This window comes from Crocuta crocuta, unplaced genomic scaffold (genome assembly GCF_008692635.1).
Source record: "Crocuta crocuta isolate KB4526 unplaced genomic scaffold, BGI_CrCroc_1.0 scaffold119, whole genome shotgun sequence".
Classification (NCBI taxonomy): domain Eukaryota; kingdom Metazoa; phylum Chordata; class Mammalia; order Carnivora; family Hyaenidae; genus Crocuta; species Crocuta crocuta.
Window position 1 is genome coordinate 10,236,485 of NW_027551562.1, and position 16,554 is coordinate 10,253,038.

Below are 16,554 nucleotides of genomic sequence, written 5' to 3' on the forward strand. Positions count from 1 at the left end.
GGCAACGCCATGCCCGGCCCGCCCAGTTCAGCGAGCCCATGGCTCACATTTCAACGTGGGCCTTGTGAGGACAGCTAACCCACGGGCCAGGCTGAGGCTCCTGTAGCATCCGGTGGTCCGTGTGCTTGCCCAGGGGTGGGGGCATCACGTGAAGAGTGGCCTCTGCGGGGTGTCCCCGTGAGACACACTGTCCAAACCCTGACCCTGGAGAGTGAAGGGGTGCTATTGATTTTACCCAGGCAACAAGTGGCCCACCAGGTCCATCCCAGGCAAACCAAGACATGGGTCCCCTACGGGCCCCCCGGCTCAGCAGGGCCCAGGCACAGAAGAGCCAGAGCCCCCGAGGCCGAGGAGGGAGCCCCCAGCTGCCCGGCACAGGCCAGGGAGGCGCTAACCCAGGAAGGCAGCAGACAGGCTGTAGCCCGACAGCTCGGGCCAGACAGGGCCACCGCCTGCGAGACGGCCTGGCCCACCTGGTAGCGTCCAGACGAGGGGACTGGTCCCGCTGGGTAACCTCGACATGACAACAGAACGGAGTCCACCCGCATTTACTTCTCCTCTCAAGCCCCAGCCCCTCCCCCGTCTGCACTGGAGGGGAGGGGATCTGGCAGGCCCCAGACCTCTTATTTCCAACAGAGAAGGCCATGGCCACGTTCGTCTCGAGGCAGAGCAGGTGCTGAGCCTGCTGGCCCAGCCCAGGCCACTGGCCCTACTGCTTGCCACTTCCACGAAGCCCTCTCCGTTCTTCAGGCTGCTTCCCCACAGGCCTGTCCTGCAACCCCAATCCTCTGCTCCGAGGCTGAGCACTACCTGTCTCAGGCTACACTGTGGGCTCTCTGAACCCTCATCCCGGTCACCTCTGTCCCACCAGCCAGGCAGCCCCCAGGACCCGAAAAGCCTCAATAAAGGCCTGATAAGTGACTAAGTGACCCACATCCACAGCTACGGGCCCTGGATGGTGCTTTGAGAGCTACCTTTCCTCACTTGGGCCACGCGAGACTGTCATGGGCTCCGGGGGCTCCCGACTCCGTGTTGGCTCAGTGATGCCCATGTTCCTCTCCTGGGCAATTAGCTGTGCCCACTCGGGGTCCAATTCCTCTCCCTCCTGCCTCCCCGTGGGTCTTTGGGACTGGAGGGCGGGATGCACGCACAGCCTTGGGGACTGGGTGGCCAGAGCCACACCTCCTGTTCCATGGCTCCCAGCCACTGGGGCCGTTAGCACTGGGCTTCAGCAGGTCTTTCTCGGTTATGAGAACTGCCGCCCCCGCCCTTGCCTCCCTGAACATTCCTCTGTGCCGGCCCCACACGGGGTCTGGTAACGAAAAGTGTGTCCTGACCTCCCGGAGGTCCCCGGTCCAGATGAATGGCCAGAAGTTGTAGACACCGAGTCCTCGAGCAGGAAGCACACCCAGCGTCAGGCTGGAGGGCGTGGACCGGCTGGGGGAGGAGGCAGCGCCCCTCTGGGGTCCTGCAGCACTGGAGGCCACCCCACCCCACTCCCCCTGCCCTGAAGCTCCCTTCCCTGGTCTCTGTGGGAGACCTCTCACGCCTGGGCCCCCAGAAACTGCTGGGGTGGGGGTGGGCGGTGCCTGCGGACATGGGAGGTGAAGACTTGGGCCCCTCACTGGGACAGGGGCACAGGAAGTGTAGGGACTTGCACGAGAGCAGCCTGGCTCATGCCATCACAACATGTGCTTTGTCATCAAAACGCAGAACACGTTCTCTAAGGCAAGTTTACTGATAAAGGTCAATTTTAAATACATCAGTGTGCCCGGAGGTCCCGTGCGGCCTGAAATGGCAGTGGGGAGCGCGGTGTCCTTCCCAGCTCCCAGAGGGGACGGTGGCCAGGAAACCAGCAGCGCTGGCCCTTCAGGCCACAAGCACAGCCCCGGCTGGAACGAGGGGCCCATGGGTGGTGCACCCCAGGGCCTTGACCCCTGCTCTGCACAGCGGGGACCACGCTGCAACCTCGGCAAGGGCAGGGGGGCCAGACAGGCCCTGCTGCCGAGGGACCCGGGCCTTTCGGTCCCTGCAGCCCTCATTTGCCGCTTCTATATTAGGTTTCTTGTTACGGAGCATTTTAATTCCTGTAGTGCATTTGTCACTACTTTTGAGTTATTTCCCGAGCGGCCGCTCTCAGGCTGGCCAGACGCACCTCAAAGGCGCCCTTGCTCACTCCCTGCTGGAGACAGCAGCTTCCCACCCTCTCCTGGGGTGACCGTGACACGCGGCACGTGACACGCGACCTGATGAGCTCAGCCCCACGGGGCCAAGATGACCACTTTGTGGGATGTTATGCCTTTTAAAGATGCTGCCAGAGGAAAGGGTGGCAGACGGTGGCCCCCCCGACCACAGGGATGTCTGAGGGTCAACGAGACACCGTCTCCTATGTGGATCTGAACTACCGTCGGGGCCCTTGCTTTGAACCTCAAGAAGTTTAGTATTTCTCGGGAGGCGGGCCCACGAGGACCAAACTCTCGGGTCTAGTGTATCTGCAAACACTGCTCAGCCCCTGAATCTGGAAAGGCAGTTTTGGTGGACACAGGAGGCTTGGCTGCAGGTTGTCCTCGAGCACGTGACGTTGTGGTCCCCAGGGTCAGCTGCCAGACCCGAGGGGCGCTCTTGGGACCAGGGAGGGCTTTCCCGGAGCTCACCGCGCCTGCTGGATTTGTCAGCGGACGTGTCCTGATAAACGTGGGGCTCTTTCGGCCACTGTGTGCTGTCTCCTGCCCTCCGCGTCCTGGGGCTCTGGCGGTGTGCACGCGGGCCTCCCTGTTTCTCTGAAACCATTTCTCCTTTCCTTTTACCGTCTTTGCATCATGTGATCTCGATGGGTCTCTGGGTCTCAGTCAAGATCATGGATTCTTTCTGCCAGTTCATAGCTACTGTTGAGCCCCTTTAGTGAACCTTCCATTCCAGCTACTATATTTTACAGCTCCAGAATTCCCATTGGGTTCTTTTTTTTCCCAATATTTTTATTTATTTCTAGGAGAGAGAGAGAGACAGCGTGAGCAGGGGAGGGTCAGAGAGAGAGGGAGACACAGACTCCGAAATAGGCTCCAGGCTCCGAGCCAGCAGTCAGCACAGAGCCCGACGCGGGGCCCAAACCCACGAACCGTGAGATCATGACCCAAGCGAAAGTCGGACGCTTAACCAACCAAGCCACCCAGGCGCCCCAGGGTTCTTTTAATTTTTATTAATTCTGGTCTTTCTGTCAGCTCTGTTAGATGCACCTTCCTTCCCTACTTTCCCTTCCCTGTTTAATGCTGGTTTCCTTTCCTCTGATTGTATTTGCGGTGACCAAGTTCAAGTCTCCTCCTCCTCCATCCAATGCCTCGAGCACTGCCAGCTCTGCAGCCTACTCGTTCCTGGGGCCTGGGCCACACCGGACTGCTCCCTTCACGTCCAGGTGGGAGACTGGGCGTTTTAGGAAATGTGCTGTAGCAGTTCTGGGCAAGGGCCACCCTGGCCCGGTCGTGTTACCCCGTCTAGTGGGCGGTGGGCTGGCTTCTCCCCTCCCCAGGCAGCTTCTGCTCCAGCCCCAGCTGCTGGCCTTGGGCTCGCCCAGTCACCCTGGGGGAACAGCTCTGGCGGAGCTGTCTGTCTGTCCTCCCTGCCCACACAGGCCCTGAGCTCCTCTCCCTGCCAGCTGAGAGCTCTACTATTTTTGTCAGTGATGCCCTGGGCAGAAAGGGCTTCACTGACTAATCCAACCAAATCTGGCCCCTTTGAAAGAACAGCTCCTGAGGTCAGTGTTTGAGATTCTTCCTGCCCAGCCTACAGCCCAGCCTACAGCCCGGCCTGTCACCACTCCATCCACGGCTCCTCCCACGCGTCCTTCTCTGCGAGCTCCACTTTCCACAAGCCCCTGTGAACCTCACCCTGTGCTGCAAGTGCAGTCAGTCCTGTGGAGGGACATGGACTCCAGAGGTGGGTGGGGGCGGGTGAGGGCAGCAAGTGCAGCTCTCGGGCCTGCTGCAGCGTGGGCCCCCCCCCCGAGTGAGGCCCACACACTGCCCGCCCCCATCCTCCATACCCTGGGCCCTCCCGACAGACCTGCCCTCTGTGGCCTTGAGGAGCAGGGCGAGGCCCAGATGGCGTGGTGGAGGGGGACCCGAGCCCGGCTCTCCGGGGCTGCTCCGCAGTGCGGGCCCTCGCATTCTCCACAACCACAGGCCCAGATGCCCCTGGGGCTGGTGGCGCCAGTGCCGGGGACCTGGCCCAAGGGACAGAAGTGACGCGTGCCAGCTGAGGAGATGCTCGGAGGAAGTGGAACACGTCCTGCTTCCGGTGGCTGGGAGCAGACACCAGGGTGGCGACTGGAGCGATGGTCTTGAACACAAAATACGAGCCACGTGTGATGAGTGGCAGAGGAGGCTGGCTCCGCCCGTTGAGCCGCCTCACCGGCCAGATCGCCCTCCTGGACCGGCTGGCTCGGGCTGACGCAGGCTGGACCTCTGGTGTCTTTAGCACCCTCACGGCCCCAGTGACACCCCACCGAGCCGCCAGGAGCGCCCCCAGCCTGTTCCAGCCTCTCCAACTTCCGGCCCTTCTCAGGAAACCTGTGCTCTGGAGGCAGGACGGGAGCCTCTGATCACCCTCTGGCCTCGGACCAAGCACGATGCCCGGCACAGAGTAGGCACTTAACCCACTCTGTGCCCAACAGCGGAGGGCCGTCCACACATCCCAAGCCAGGAGGGCCGCCGAGGCCAGCGCCTGTGACGCCTCCGCCCGGAGGAGCTCAGCGGGCCCTCGTGGCAGCACAGGTGGGTCCCCAAGCTCTGCTTCCCCCGCACCATGAGCTCCCAGGAAAGGACGCAGTCTGCATCTCTACGTACCCCCACCTCCAACCCGTCCCCCAGAACCACATCTCATGATGGTGGCCCCGGGCTGCAGCTGGCCAGGTGGGACGAAGCAGAGGTGCAGGCACGCACACCTGCGCCAGCAGGAGACAATGGCCAGGGCTCCAGGCCAGGTGCCCGTGGGGGGCGGGGAGCCCAGGCTTCCTGAAGGTGCCTGAGCAGGGACTGCAGGGGAAGAAAGGGGGACAGGTCTCACTCCATTCTGATTTCACACGGAGTCTCAGGTGGTTCCACCCAGAACTGTTTGGGGAAGGGGCGCCTGGGTGGCTCAGTCGGTTAAGCGTCCAACTTCGGCTCAGGTCATATCTTACAGGTTGTGAGTTCAAACCCCGTGTCAGGCTCTGTGCTGACAGCTCAGAGCCTGGAGCTGCTTCAGATTCTGTGTCTCCCCCTCTCTCTGACCCTCCCCTGCTCACGCTCTTGCTCTCTCTCAGAAATAAATGAAACATTAAAAAATCTTTTTAAAGAACTGTTTGGGGGAAAAAGATTCTGACGCTAAACGTTCCGACCACTGAGCCTGATGCTGGGCACGAGACTCGGGCAGGCAGCTGGGAGGGGCCCTCGGAGGACAGGCAGGCGTGGAGGCTTGCGTGAGCCCCTGCATGTGGCCGTGTACCTCCACCTGCAGCCCAGGGAAGCCCAGGTGCCTGTCCTGCTCTGCCCAGAACCTCCCAAGCAGTGCCAAGCTCTGTGGCTGGTTCTGGAAGGAGAGCCTGGAGGACAGACACACACACCCCCGCCCCCCGCCTCAGGCCATCTGGTGATGAGCATTTATTGTTTGGCCCCCAAGCGGCCAGGAGAGGGGGCAGGTCGGGAGGGCAGGTGAGAATCCATGGCCTGGGGTCTGGAGTCTGATGGGGACACGGCGTCCACAGGGGACCTAGGAGCCAGGAGTCCCACCTGCTCCCCCACCCTGGGGCCACCCACCCAGCAAAGTCAAGAACCACGCCAGGTTGTGGGGGGAGAGCTTCTCAGCATGTCCGTCCACCTCTCCGCTGCCCGTGGCTGCTGAGGGCAAGCGCTCTGGTGACTCCTGACACCTGACGTCCCTGACGCCGCATGCAGCTGCCATTCGACAGCAGCGGCCCAACGCACACGAAGGAAGTGACAGCGGCATAGCCCTGGCGCGATCTGGCCCAAGGACTTAGCGATAAGCCTTTTAAAATGGCCTGTGCTCAGTTCCCAATCTTCACACACGCCCGGCCCACGTGCAGCCCCGTGGCTGTCACCTGTGTCCAGAAAGCCGTGAATGCATTCGGGAGGCCGACTGCACAGCGAACGCCGTTCCCGCGGCTCCCAGTGGGACGCACAGCAAGCGGATGAAGGAAAGTGTTGAGCTGGAGCAGCCGCCAGGCCGTGGATCCAGGGATGCAGTGGTGAGAGGACCCGCGAGGGGAGCACAGCCAACGAGGGGCCGCGGTGGGACCGGCGAGGCTAGAGGAGCGACCGCGTCCCCCCACGGCCAGGCGGGGCCCGCACGCGGCACTGAGGCCTGAAGAGCCCGACATAGGAGTTCAAATGTTGCGAGAAATCTAAGCAGCTGGTTGCAGTGCCTGCCGCGCACGCAGACCCAGGGCTCGCTTTGGGACGCCCCAGAGGTTCGTCAGTGCACAGGCGGGAAGTGCTGAGTCCCGGGGGACACACAGCGGACTTGGAGCCCGGGCATCGGGCCTGCAGGCGGTGCGCCACAGCCCCCCTCAAGGCGGTGGGCACCCCAGGCACACGGTCCTGTTTGCGCTGGGGGAGGGACTCCATCGTGCCAGCGCAGCACGCGGCCCCCACACCCTGGGGTCCCAGCGGGAACGTGCGGGAGGCCGGTGCGGCTGAGCACGGCCGTGGCTCGTGTGGGGATACGAGAGCAGGGGGACGACATGCTGCCTATAAAGCCTGTTCTGCTGACTCGTGGTCAAAAGCGGAGTCCCAGCCGTCGGCGCCCACCTGGCAGTGACGGCGGCCACACGGCAGACCCAGGCCCTGGGGAGGGCGGGCCAGGCCGTGGGTAACGCTGGCCCCGTCCAGTGGCCGCAGGGACTGCCATCGCTTGGCCTGAGGGCCGGCTTCTCTCCTCCTGGACGGACAGGCCTCTCCACCCGCACACACGGCAGGGTTCAGCTGGCACACACGAGGCCAGAGTCCGCTCAGCTCGGTCCTGGGTTGTGGCCACGGGACGTTCCGGCAGGCTCTCCGTTTGGAGGACCCTTGCAGGAGGGCTTCTCACATTCACGCGCCAGGAGAGGAAACACGGCCAGCCTGCAACGCGCCAGGGCACGCAGGATGGGCTGCCCCAAGTTGCCGAGATTCCACACCGGGCACTCCTGGGCGAGCTCTGGCCGGCTTTGCGGTACCCCTGGCCGTCAGTCCTCAGCCGCCGCGGACGAGCAGGGCAGAGGGGAGAGCTCCTGGGGGGCCTCGAGTTTGACCACGGCCCTGAGGGCCAGACGCCGCCGCTTCACCTGCCGCTGTGTCGCAAACACTGAGCGCAGCGCACGCAGCTGTCCCAGCTCCTGTGCCGTGAAGCAGGGCTGTCCCTCAGCGAAGCGGACGACAGCGTCAAAGGACAAGGCCGCCTGCTCCCAGGCTTCCTCGTCGCCTTCCTTCTCCACCTGCTCCGGGCCGCCCGCAGACGGGGCCAGGCCCTCTCCGGCCTCGCGTCCCAGCCCATCCTGCTCGGCGGCCGCGCCCCGGTGAAGCCGGTGGCCGGGCCGGGCTGGGGCCTCTCTACCGAGCTCCAGGATGTGCGCAAAAGTCTGGTCGTGAGGCTTCGTTCGCAGACGTTCCAGCTCCTCCTCAGAGGACGAGCCCTCAGCGAACGTGACCGCAGGCCACAGCTTCCTCCAGGCTCGGCTGAAGACGTGGCGGGGCACCGCGCTCCAGGCACAGGCCACACTGACGATGGCGTCGTTCATGCTGTAACGGGGGTGAGCGCTCTGCAGCGGGGCGGGAGGGTTGATGAAGTTCCTCAGGAAATCTCTCCGAATGCCCTGGTCCATGGGCTGGACGGAGGCGGTGGCGCCCGCGGGCAGGAAGACGGTGAGCACGTTCTCGGAAAGCAGCTGCGACTCCCGCGGGCGCGCCCGGGCACCGTCCAGCAGAAGGACAGCCTTGCCGTCCTCGGGCAGGCCCACGGCGCGGAAGTGCTCCCGCACGGAGGGAACGAAGATGTGGTGGAACCAGTCGGCAAAGATCTCCTTGTCCACCCACGCGTGGCCCTGGGCCTTGTACGCGCCCGGCAGGTGCTGGATGCCATGATGTGCGCCAGGGCCGCTGCACTTCCCGATCACCAGCGGTTTGAGCTTGTGGGAGCCGGTGGCGTTGGCGCACATCAGGACGGTCAGTCTGTCCTTACTCTGCCTGACGCCAGGCGCCGTCCTGCCCTGCAGGCTGGGGTGTGGCAGGCACCGCCAGAAGAGGCTGGTCTCGTCGGCGCTGTACACCTGCTCGGGGGACAGGCCGTGCTCGGCGGCCAGGCTCTGGAAAAAGCCACAGAACTGCTCCGCCGCCTGGTGGTCGGCCACCTGCTTTTCGCTGGACGCATCCAGCTTCTTGATGCCGTGTCTGGCCTTGAAACGCCAGAGCCACCCGCCGGAGAACACGCAGGGCTCTGTGAGCCGCATCTGCTCGTAGAGGTCCTTGGCCTTCTCGATGAGCATGGGGCCCGACACGGGCACGCCCTCGGCGCGCTTCGCCAGGAACCACTCGTACAGGCCACGGTCCAGGTGCTCCAGCTTGGGCGTGTGCAGGGTGCGCCGCCGCTCCAGCGCCTGGGTGCAGTCTGAGCTGGCGAAGAAGCGGAGCAGCTGAGCCTTGTGGGCCTTGATGTCGTACAGGGTGGACATGCCCACGTTGTACTCCTGCATCAGCACCTTCCGGCTCTCTCCCTTCTCCAGGCGTGTGCAGATGTCGATCTTCTCCTTCAGGGTCAGCACCACCCTCTTGCGCTTCTCCCCCGGGCTCCTCCCCGCAGCCTGCTTGGAGGCCATGTGGACGCTGCCCGTCCCCAGGGGTGGGGACGCGCTCACAGCGGGGCCCGATGGACTGCCGGCCTCTCCTGCCCCCGCCTGCTTCAGTCTCCACTCTGCCGCCCCGTCCCACTGACCCCGGGGCCACCGCAGGCCTCCGTTCCTCCTCTGCTCCTCCCTCCGGTGTCAGCAGCCTCTCGCTTCAGCTTCGGGCTCCTAGCGACGCTGGCGGCTCCTGGCGCGCTCCACAGGAGACGAGGGTCACACCGCCGGAACGTCTGGCCTTCTCTCAGGGGGACAAGGGCAGCCCCTCCTTTCAAACATGGACCACAGAGTAGAGGGGTGCTGGGGCTGGTTGCTGGTTAACCGAGGCTGCGCTGTCTGTGCTGGGGACGCCCCTCTGCGCTCACGGCATGGTCCCACAGGCCACGCTTCAGGAACTGGAAAGCAGAACAAGGGAAGAAAGAATGTTACCGACCACGCGTCTGAGCCACCTGCACACATGCCCGTTAGTGTGGGCCTGCGGGGAAGCCGCCGCGGAAACCAGAGCGTGCTGGGGTGACCCACACGTGAGCTGGCCACAGTAGTGCGGCACCAGGGGGGCTGCCCCGCTGGGTGCGCTGGCTCTTCCTGGCTCCGCCAAGTGACCTCTCAGCCACCGCAGCTCCTTCAGGCCAGACAACTGCATCCTTTCCCACCATCTGCCCCAAAACCCCTGCCTTCCCTGCGCTGCAGGGCAGAGGAGAGGTGTCCTTGCTGGACCCTTTGAGATTCACCACCACACCTCGCCTGCTGAGACACGGACAGCCTCCAGCCTGGGGGAGTTAAGAGCTGCTGCCTGGACACTGACCAGCCCACTGATCGACGCAGTGCAGTGTCTGGAGGGAGGGTCCCCTAACTTCCTTCATGACTTGGCCCCCGACCCTCACTCCCCTCTCACCAGGGCGGCAGCTACAGCCTGCTTGCTGTCACGTCCTGTGATGAAAGGCAGGCGGTCCTCACCGTGGGCTTCTAGCAACTCCATCCCCAACCCTTACTTTGGACGTGTCTTCCCAGATATGCAGACGGTGAGGCAAGGGACTAGTCACATGCAGAGCACAAAAATACAGCCCTTTGAGATCAAACTCTAGGCCCATCACCAGCCAGCTCTGGGTGTGTACATTCCCCCTTCTGGGTCAGTCTCCTGGTCTGCAAAGTGAGGGTGCTGCTCCTTTATGGATCCCACTTCCACCCTAGTTTCTGGGAATGATGGCGTGACGGCAGATTGCTGGCCCTACCAGAAGGGCAGTAAAGGCCACAACCCACTCTTAAAAGGGTTCCACAGGACAGCACCCCAGGAAAATGAGGCCTGGACCTGACAGGGACTAACTCCAAGCACAGCAGGAAGGAGAAGGAGGAGCTGCAACTGTAGAAAAGGCCTCCTGGAGGAGGCTCCGCACCTGAGATAGGACCTTTGGGGACGTTTCTCGCTGGGGACATGCAGGTGTGTGCAGGGTAACGCGGGGAAGTTGAAAACACTATGGTCCAGTCTGTGAAACAAAACTTCCTGCACACCTGAAACGCGCATATTCCTGTATTCTTGAAACAACTTCTTAAACCAAAGGGTAACCTGATAATGTGAGGACAATGAAGTGGGGGGCGGGGGTGGGTAGGATGTAGCCTTGTGAATTCAAAGTAAGCACTGATACTGAAGCCACACAACACGGATGTTAACATCTCATCCTCCTGTGCCCGAGGGACAGAGAAAGAGCTGGGGAGAGGGCATAAGGGGCCAGAGACCGGGCCGGAGGGAAGGGACCTGTCCCTAGAAAACAGCCCTGGAGATTTAGGAGAAAAAGCGAGCAACCGCCTCCCCCGGGAGCACCGCAGTGTGCAGGGCAGGGGGGCTGAGGGGAAACACGGAAACCACAGGTGCTCCGGAGACCGAGGCAGACCCGGTGGGACCCGCGGGCAGGAGGGGCCGGGGACCCGCAGGAACGCGGGGCGCGGCGGCGGGGGGGCGGGGGGCTGNCCGGGAGCCGAGGGGTCAGTCGGGTTTGAGGGCAGGCTTGCTGGAGGGGACCACGTCTAGAGGTGAAAGCTCAGTCCAGGGCACAGGAAGAACCCAAAAAGGGAAAACAGAAAAAAGTGCAAGTCTACGTCCGGCGGGCGGGGGGCGGGGCGCCCGTGGCCGATGCTTTCCTCAGGCGGGGCCCCCGGGAGGCTGCACGGNGCGCCTGGCCCCCTTCCCCCGGCCACTTCCGGGACGCTCTAGGCGGCCCGGAGGACTGACTTGGCCTCTCGGTGGCCCTGCGGGCGGCCTGGTGGGTGGGGCGTGGGGCCGGTGGGTGGGGCGTGGGCGGCCCCTCCCTTTGCACCTGTGCGTCGTGCACCCGGGGACGGGCGCAGGGGCCTTGGAGGCTCGAGTTCTGCTGAGTGGGGGTCGCTGGGCCGAAGGTCGTGGGGGCCTTGCGGTCCCGGGCAGGGCCGGCAGGAGGCCGGTGACGCAGCCCCCTTCCCTGGGTGAAATCCAGTGGCCACCGCGGTTTTCTTCCCACTCGGCCCCTTGTTTGGCTGGCGCCTCACCCACACCTAATTTGCAGGTTTTGGACTTGACGTTTGAGACTTGAGAGCTGATGAGACTCACACTTGACCGGATGCAGCAGGAGTTGAGACTTCGGGGAGCCTTGGGATGCGGTGCGTGTGTTTTCCACGCAGGACAAATGGGAGCCTTTGGAGACCAGAGTGCAGCTGTGGCGGCCGAATAAAGCAGCCCCGTCCCTTGCCCAGACCCGCATTCCCCGGAACCTATGAGTACGTGACCTCAGGTGGCAATAGGAGCTTTGCTATGCGATTAAGTTAAGATTCTTGAGATGGGGAGATTATCCTGATTATCGCAGGGATGGGGGGATCGGGGGCAGTGTTATCACAGGGACATTGTAAGAGGGAGGAAGGAGGGACAGAGTTTGGAAGACGACGTGCCGCAGGAAGCAGAGGGAAAAAAGGAAATGTGGCAACAGACACGGGTCGGAGCGTGTGCTTTGTGGGTGGACGAGGGGCTGCCAGCCAAGGATACATAGTCTCTCCCAGAGGATCCAGCGTTGCTGACACCTTGTGTGCTGTTTTAACCTCCGGACGTAAGGTTTTTGTTGCAGCAGCCACGGGGAGCCTTCACAGACCTCCATGGCTCCCTCTGGCTTCCACCACTTTCTCCCCTGGGCTCCCAGGGTGCTGTTGCCCCAGACCCTCCTTTCTCGCCCCCACTGAGGATTACTGACCGGGGTTCACTCCTGGGCTCTCTCCTTCTCCCCACACCCACTCCCTGGGTGATCGCCACTCCCATGGAAGTACCAGCAAGGGCCGGCAGCTCCCACAGCCCGGTCTCCTGCCAGGACCCCTCCTGAGAACTCCAGATGCCTGTGCCCTTCCCGGCATCCCCTTTGTGAGGACTTCATGCTCAACATTTCTAGACCTGAGCTTGTGACACTGGCCAGCCTTGCTCCACCAACACACTCCCCGTCTCAGTGAGTGGCAGGGTCCTCTTTCCATTCCCTCAAGCCAAAAATTCAGTCATGCTGGACTCTGTCCCTTACACCCCACACCCAGATTGGGGAGGGGCTCTGCCCAGCTCTGCCCTCCCCATCTGTGCCACATCCAACCTCCTCACTCCCACCAACCGCTCTCTCTCAGCCGGAGCCACCCCCCTGTCCCCTCGCGTCTGTCTTCGCCCCTGTGTCTGCCATCTACTGCTGCACGATGAAGCACCCCAAAACTCAGGGGCTTGAAACAGTAACCATTTTGCTGCGCACGGTTCTGTGGGTCAGGAATCTGGGCATGCTAGAGGCAGAACAGAGCCTGACGCGAACATGAGGGGGACCCAGCAGGGTCTCCTGGGGCAGCCAGGCGGCCCCCCAGGAACACTGGCTCCATCCCTGTGTTGAGACACTGCGCTGCCACCTCATGGACATGGGCTCCCATGCCCCCCACCTCCCACTCCAGGCACGGGGCTAGCAGGGGCCTGGGTTTGATCCCCACGAAGCATGGGATTCCGCCTGATGCTCTCCGCAACACTCTGGGACCCTTAGGCCTTGTCTCAAGGACTGAGCCAACGCTGGCTGAGAAGAAAGGGGCATAAAGAGAGGTGGAGAAAGAACTGGTGTCTCCTGGGAACTGGCGTTGAGGGCCCCACCCCCAGCACCCCCAATGCACAGGGTTGAGCCCCCAGACCACCCCTGATCACCACAGCAGCCTCCACATCTCCGTTCACAGCCAGAGTCGCCTTGAGAGGGTCAGTCTGAGGTCACCCCCTGCCCCACCTGGCCTTCCAGTGGGCTCCACAGGGTCCCCCTGCTTCCTCTGAGCCCACAGGGATTCCTCCTCTAAGATTGAATACCTTCCTCATCCTCGGCCTGGAGGTGGCAGAGCCACACCCCCAGCCTCTGGAGGCCTCGGCAGGTGGTGGGAAACATCACCAGCCAGTCCCCAGAGGGAGGGGCTTGGGGTGACAACTCTCTTACAGCAAAGGTCGGGCTTTGGCTCCAGGCTGAGGGTGTTTGTGCATCCCACACCCCCTGGCAGGGGGGCGGCGCTGCCTCAGGTGGGCCGGGTCTCCAGGGCTCATCGACCTCACTCCCTCCTGGAGGGAAGAGATGGGGGGGGCAGAGAGGAGGAGCCAGCAGGGGGCTGAGGCTGGGACTGCAGGAGGGGACAGGTTTGGGGCAGAGTCAGGGAAGGTGCTTAGGACAGCTTTGTGAGAACCAGGAAGAGGCACCTCCCCAGGAGTCCAAGGCCCTTCACAGAATTAGAGACTGACTCACACCCGGGATGGCGGGATGGCGAGGGCGGGGGAAGGGGAGGAAGGCCCTGGTGGGCTGGGAGTGGGAAGCAGGCTCGAGACATGACCTTGATTCCAGAACCCACAGCGGGAGCCTCGCACTGGGCGCGTGTCCGGCCCCCCCCCAACAGTCATGGGCACGCGTTCCCCCCCCCCGACAGCCAGTAGTCTGGCAGCACGTGGGACTGGCCTCTCGAGTTACCAATGCGTTTTTCTAAAGGAAAAAGGTCTATAAAAGTGGAAGGTGAAATCAACTGTGGTTTTGTAATTCACATACCATCTTCATTTTTCTAATTAGTTCTGCATAAAATGCACGATTCATCCAAAAAGGTGTCCATTCAAGTGTGTGGGACAGGGTGGAAGCCATAGGAGGTCACGGTCTGTCAGCAAGGAGTCCGTGGGGGGGGGGGTCAGCGATCCTGCCTCATCCCGGGGCCCGGCCCTGCTCCAGTCCCACCAGCCCCGGCCAGGGGGCGACGTCGGCAGACAAGATCTTCAGGACACTCAACTGGTTGGGCAGATGTGTGGGGAGCCAAGGGAGAACAAGAAAATCCAGAGCCCTGGGAGGTGACACAAGGAAGCTAAGGGTGAGTCATGTCAAAGCCACACCCTGACCCCGTCCTCTGCGGGGAGTCCCACCCCTTTGTGACCAGCCAGTCCAGGCTCAGGGTGGGCTTAGCGGCTGTGTTCAGTGTGTCCAAAGCATGGATGACAGGACGGGATGCAGTCAGTGACCAGCGTCAGGGCTCAGGGTACAGTCAGGATCAGGGCTCACTCGGTGAGCAGGGCCAGGATTCAGGCTGTGACCCTAAGGAGCTTGATTGGGGTCAGAGGTGGAGTGAGGGCCATCCCTAGGGCATCGTGGCCATGGGCTTCCATATCTGTCAGCTGCCCTAAACAGCACCACAGACCGGGTGCTGAACACCACACACATTTGTTTCCTGCGGCTCTGGAGGCTGGAGTCCGATCAGGGCACCGGCAGGGTCGGCTTCTGGGGAGGCCCCCTTCCTGGCATGCTCACGGGGTACGGGGCACTCCCCCATCAGGGCCCCCCCATGGCCTCATCTGAACCTAATCACCTCCAAAGGCCATCACATTGGGGTTAGGGCTTCGATGTAGGAAATCGATGGGGGACACAATTCCAGACCAGAGCATTTTGTCTATGGCACCCCAAAACCCACGTCCTTCTCACACGCAAGGTGCACTTGTTCCTTCCCGTCAGCCCCGAAGTCTTAACAGGTGCCAGCGTCGGCTCCAACATCAGGTCTGGGTGAGACCATGGTTCCTGCAGCTGCACAACTGCGTGCACACCTGCGTGCACACCTGGGAAACCGGACAAGTCACATGCTTCCAGACAGCAGGACAAGACAGACACGGGAGAGACCTTCCCTCCAGGGGTATCAGAAGGAAGGAAGGAAGCGGGAGTGGGTCCTGGGCAAGTCCCAAGCCACAGCCCTGCACAGGCCGCCTGCCCGCACGTTCTACAGGCCTCAGTCTGGGTGTGTCTCTGTGGCAGGGGCGTCCTGTGCAGGATGACCTCCCCCGCCTCGGGACAACCGACAATGTCTTCAGGCATTAAGCCAAATGTGCCCAGGGCACATAGCACCTGCATGAGAAGAAGGCCAGAGAGCAATCGCCTCCTATCAAATCAGAATAACAAACACTCACGTACCCGTCAATGTTTGAGGAATGAATGTCCAGACTGGTGCTGGGTACTGAGTGCCTTGAGTAAAAAGACAGATAAGAAAGGCTCCAGTCCAGAGCACCCCCAGTGCTGGTGAGCGGGGCGGGGGGGNTCACACTTTACCCACTTTACCTTCCAAGGCACCTGAGCTGATGGGGCTGTGGGCGGGATCAGGGGGACCATGCTCACTTCTAGGTGAACTTGAGCAAGGTCTTGTCCCTCTCTGTGCCTCAGGAGACACCCTCCAGGGGAAAGGGTGCAAAGTGGCAGGTATCAGGGGCCTGGGCAGGAAAGAACTCAGAGGTGCGGTGAGTGCCAGGAAGGTCTGGGTCTCACCCCTGGCCCACGTCACTGTGTCACCTTGATCCAGGACTCAGGGTGAGAGGGTGAAAGCTGCCTCCCACCAGGAAGGGTCGCTCCTGCTCCCCAGGAGGGCTGGGAGGCAGAGCGTTTCTCCATTGAGTGTAGCCCCTGCTCTGCCCTGGGCCTTCCTTCCAGGGAGGAGCCCAGGGGGGAAAGCCAGAGGGTACAGTGAGGTCAGAGATGCCATCCATAGGGCCAGGAGGGCATCAGGAAGTGAAAGGTCCTCTCCCCACCCCTGGGAGGGACCTCTCGCTGCCCCCTCCCCCAGACCCACTGGGGTCAGCAGGCTGTGGGCATGGCTTGTACCCCCCAACACCTGGCTGGACATTCCAAGGGGTCACGGGGAGACTGTTTACAAAGGGAGGGGTGAGTTTGGAGGGACAATGGGGACTGAGAACAGGCCCCAGGCCACTGGCAGCAGGAAGCCACTGGGCCCCTGGGCTTGGCGGGGGAGGGGGGGGGAAGGAACAGTCAGCACAGGCCGGCCAGGGCCAGCAGGAGGGCAGCCAGCTGGCCCATGGGGACACAGCACTCACCGCACGGCGCACCCACTGTCAGAGCACGGCCGGAGAGATGGCCCGGCATCTGAGCCTCCCGCCTGCAGTCTCCAGCCAGCAGAAGCGCCTTTGGAATCCTTGTGGGACCCCAGGACACAGACAGGGGGAGAGCGGGTCTGGGTGCAGGTAATGTCGTGCCTGGTGCCAACCCCCCCACCTCCTCCGACTGCAGAGAATGCTAACACTGCATTTCACGGACTCCCTTGCAGCTAAAGTTTCACACCATGTGGGGACTCAGTGAGGTCACAGGGGTAAGCCTGCGCCCTGGCCTGCACACATTTGATGCCGCACCCCTGCCCACCTTGGCTGTGCCGCC

The 16,554-nt window shown here is 62.6% G+C and overlaps 1 protein-coding gene across 1 annotated transcript; it reads right to left on the reverse strand.

The window, feature by feature from the left end:
* Nucleotides 1–5,318: 5,318 nt before the first annotated feature.
* Nucleotides 5,319–9,258, reverse strand: JRK (Jrk helix-turn-helix protein). Its single transcript, XM_077749999.1, has one exon. It carries the CDS (start codon nucleotides 8,840–8,842, stop codon nucleotides 7,217–7,219), a length of 1,626 nt encoding a protein of 541 aa, XP_077606125.1. The 5' UTR covers nucleotides 8,843–9,258; the 3' UTR covers nucleotides 5,319–7,216.
* Between the last annotated feature and the right edge of the window lie 7,296 nt (nucleotides 9,259–16,554).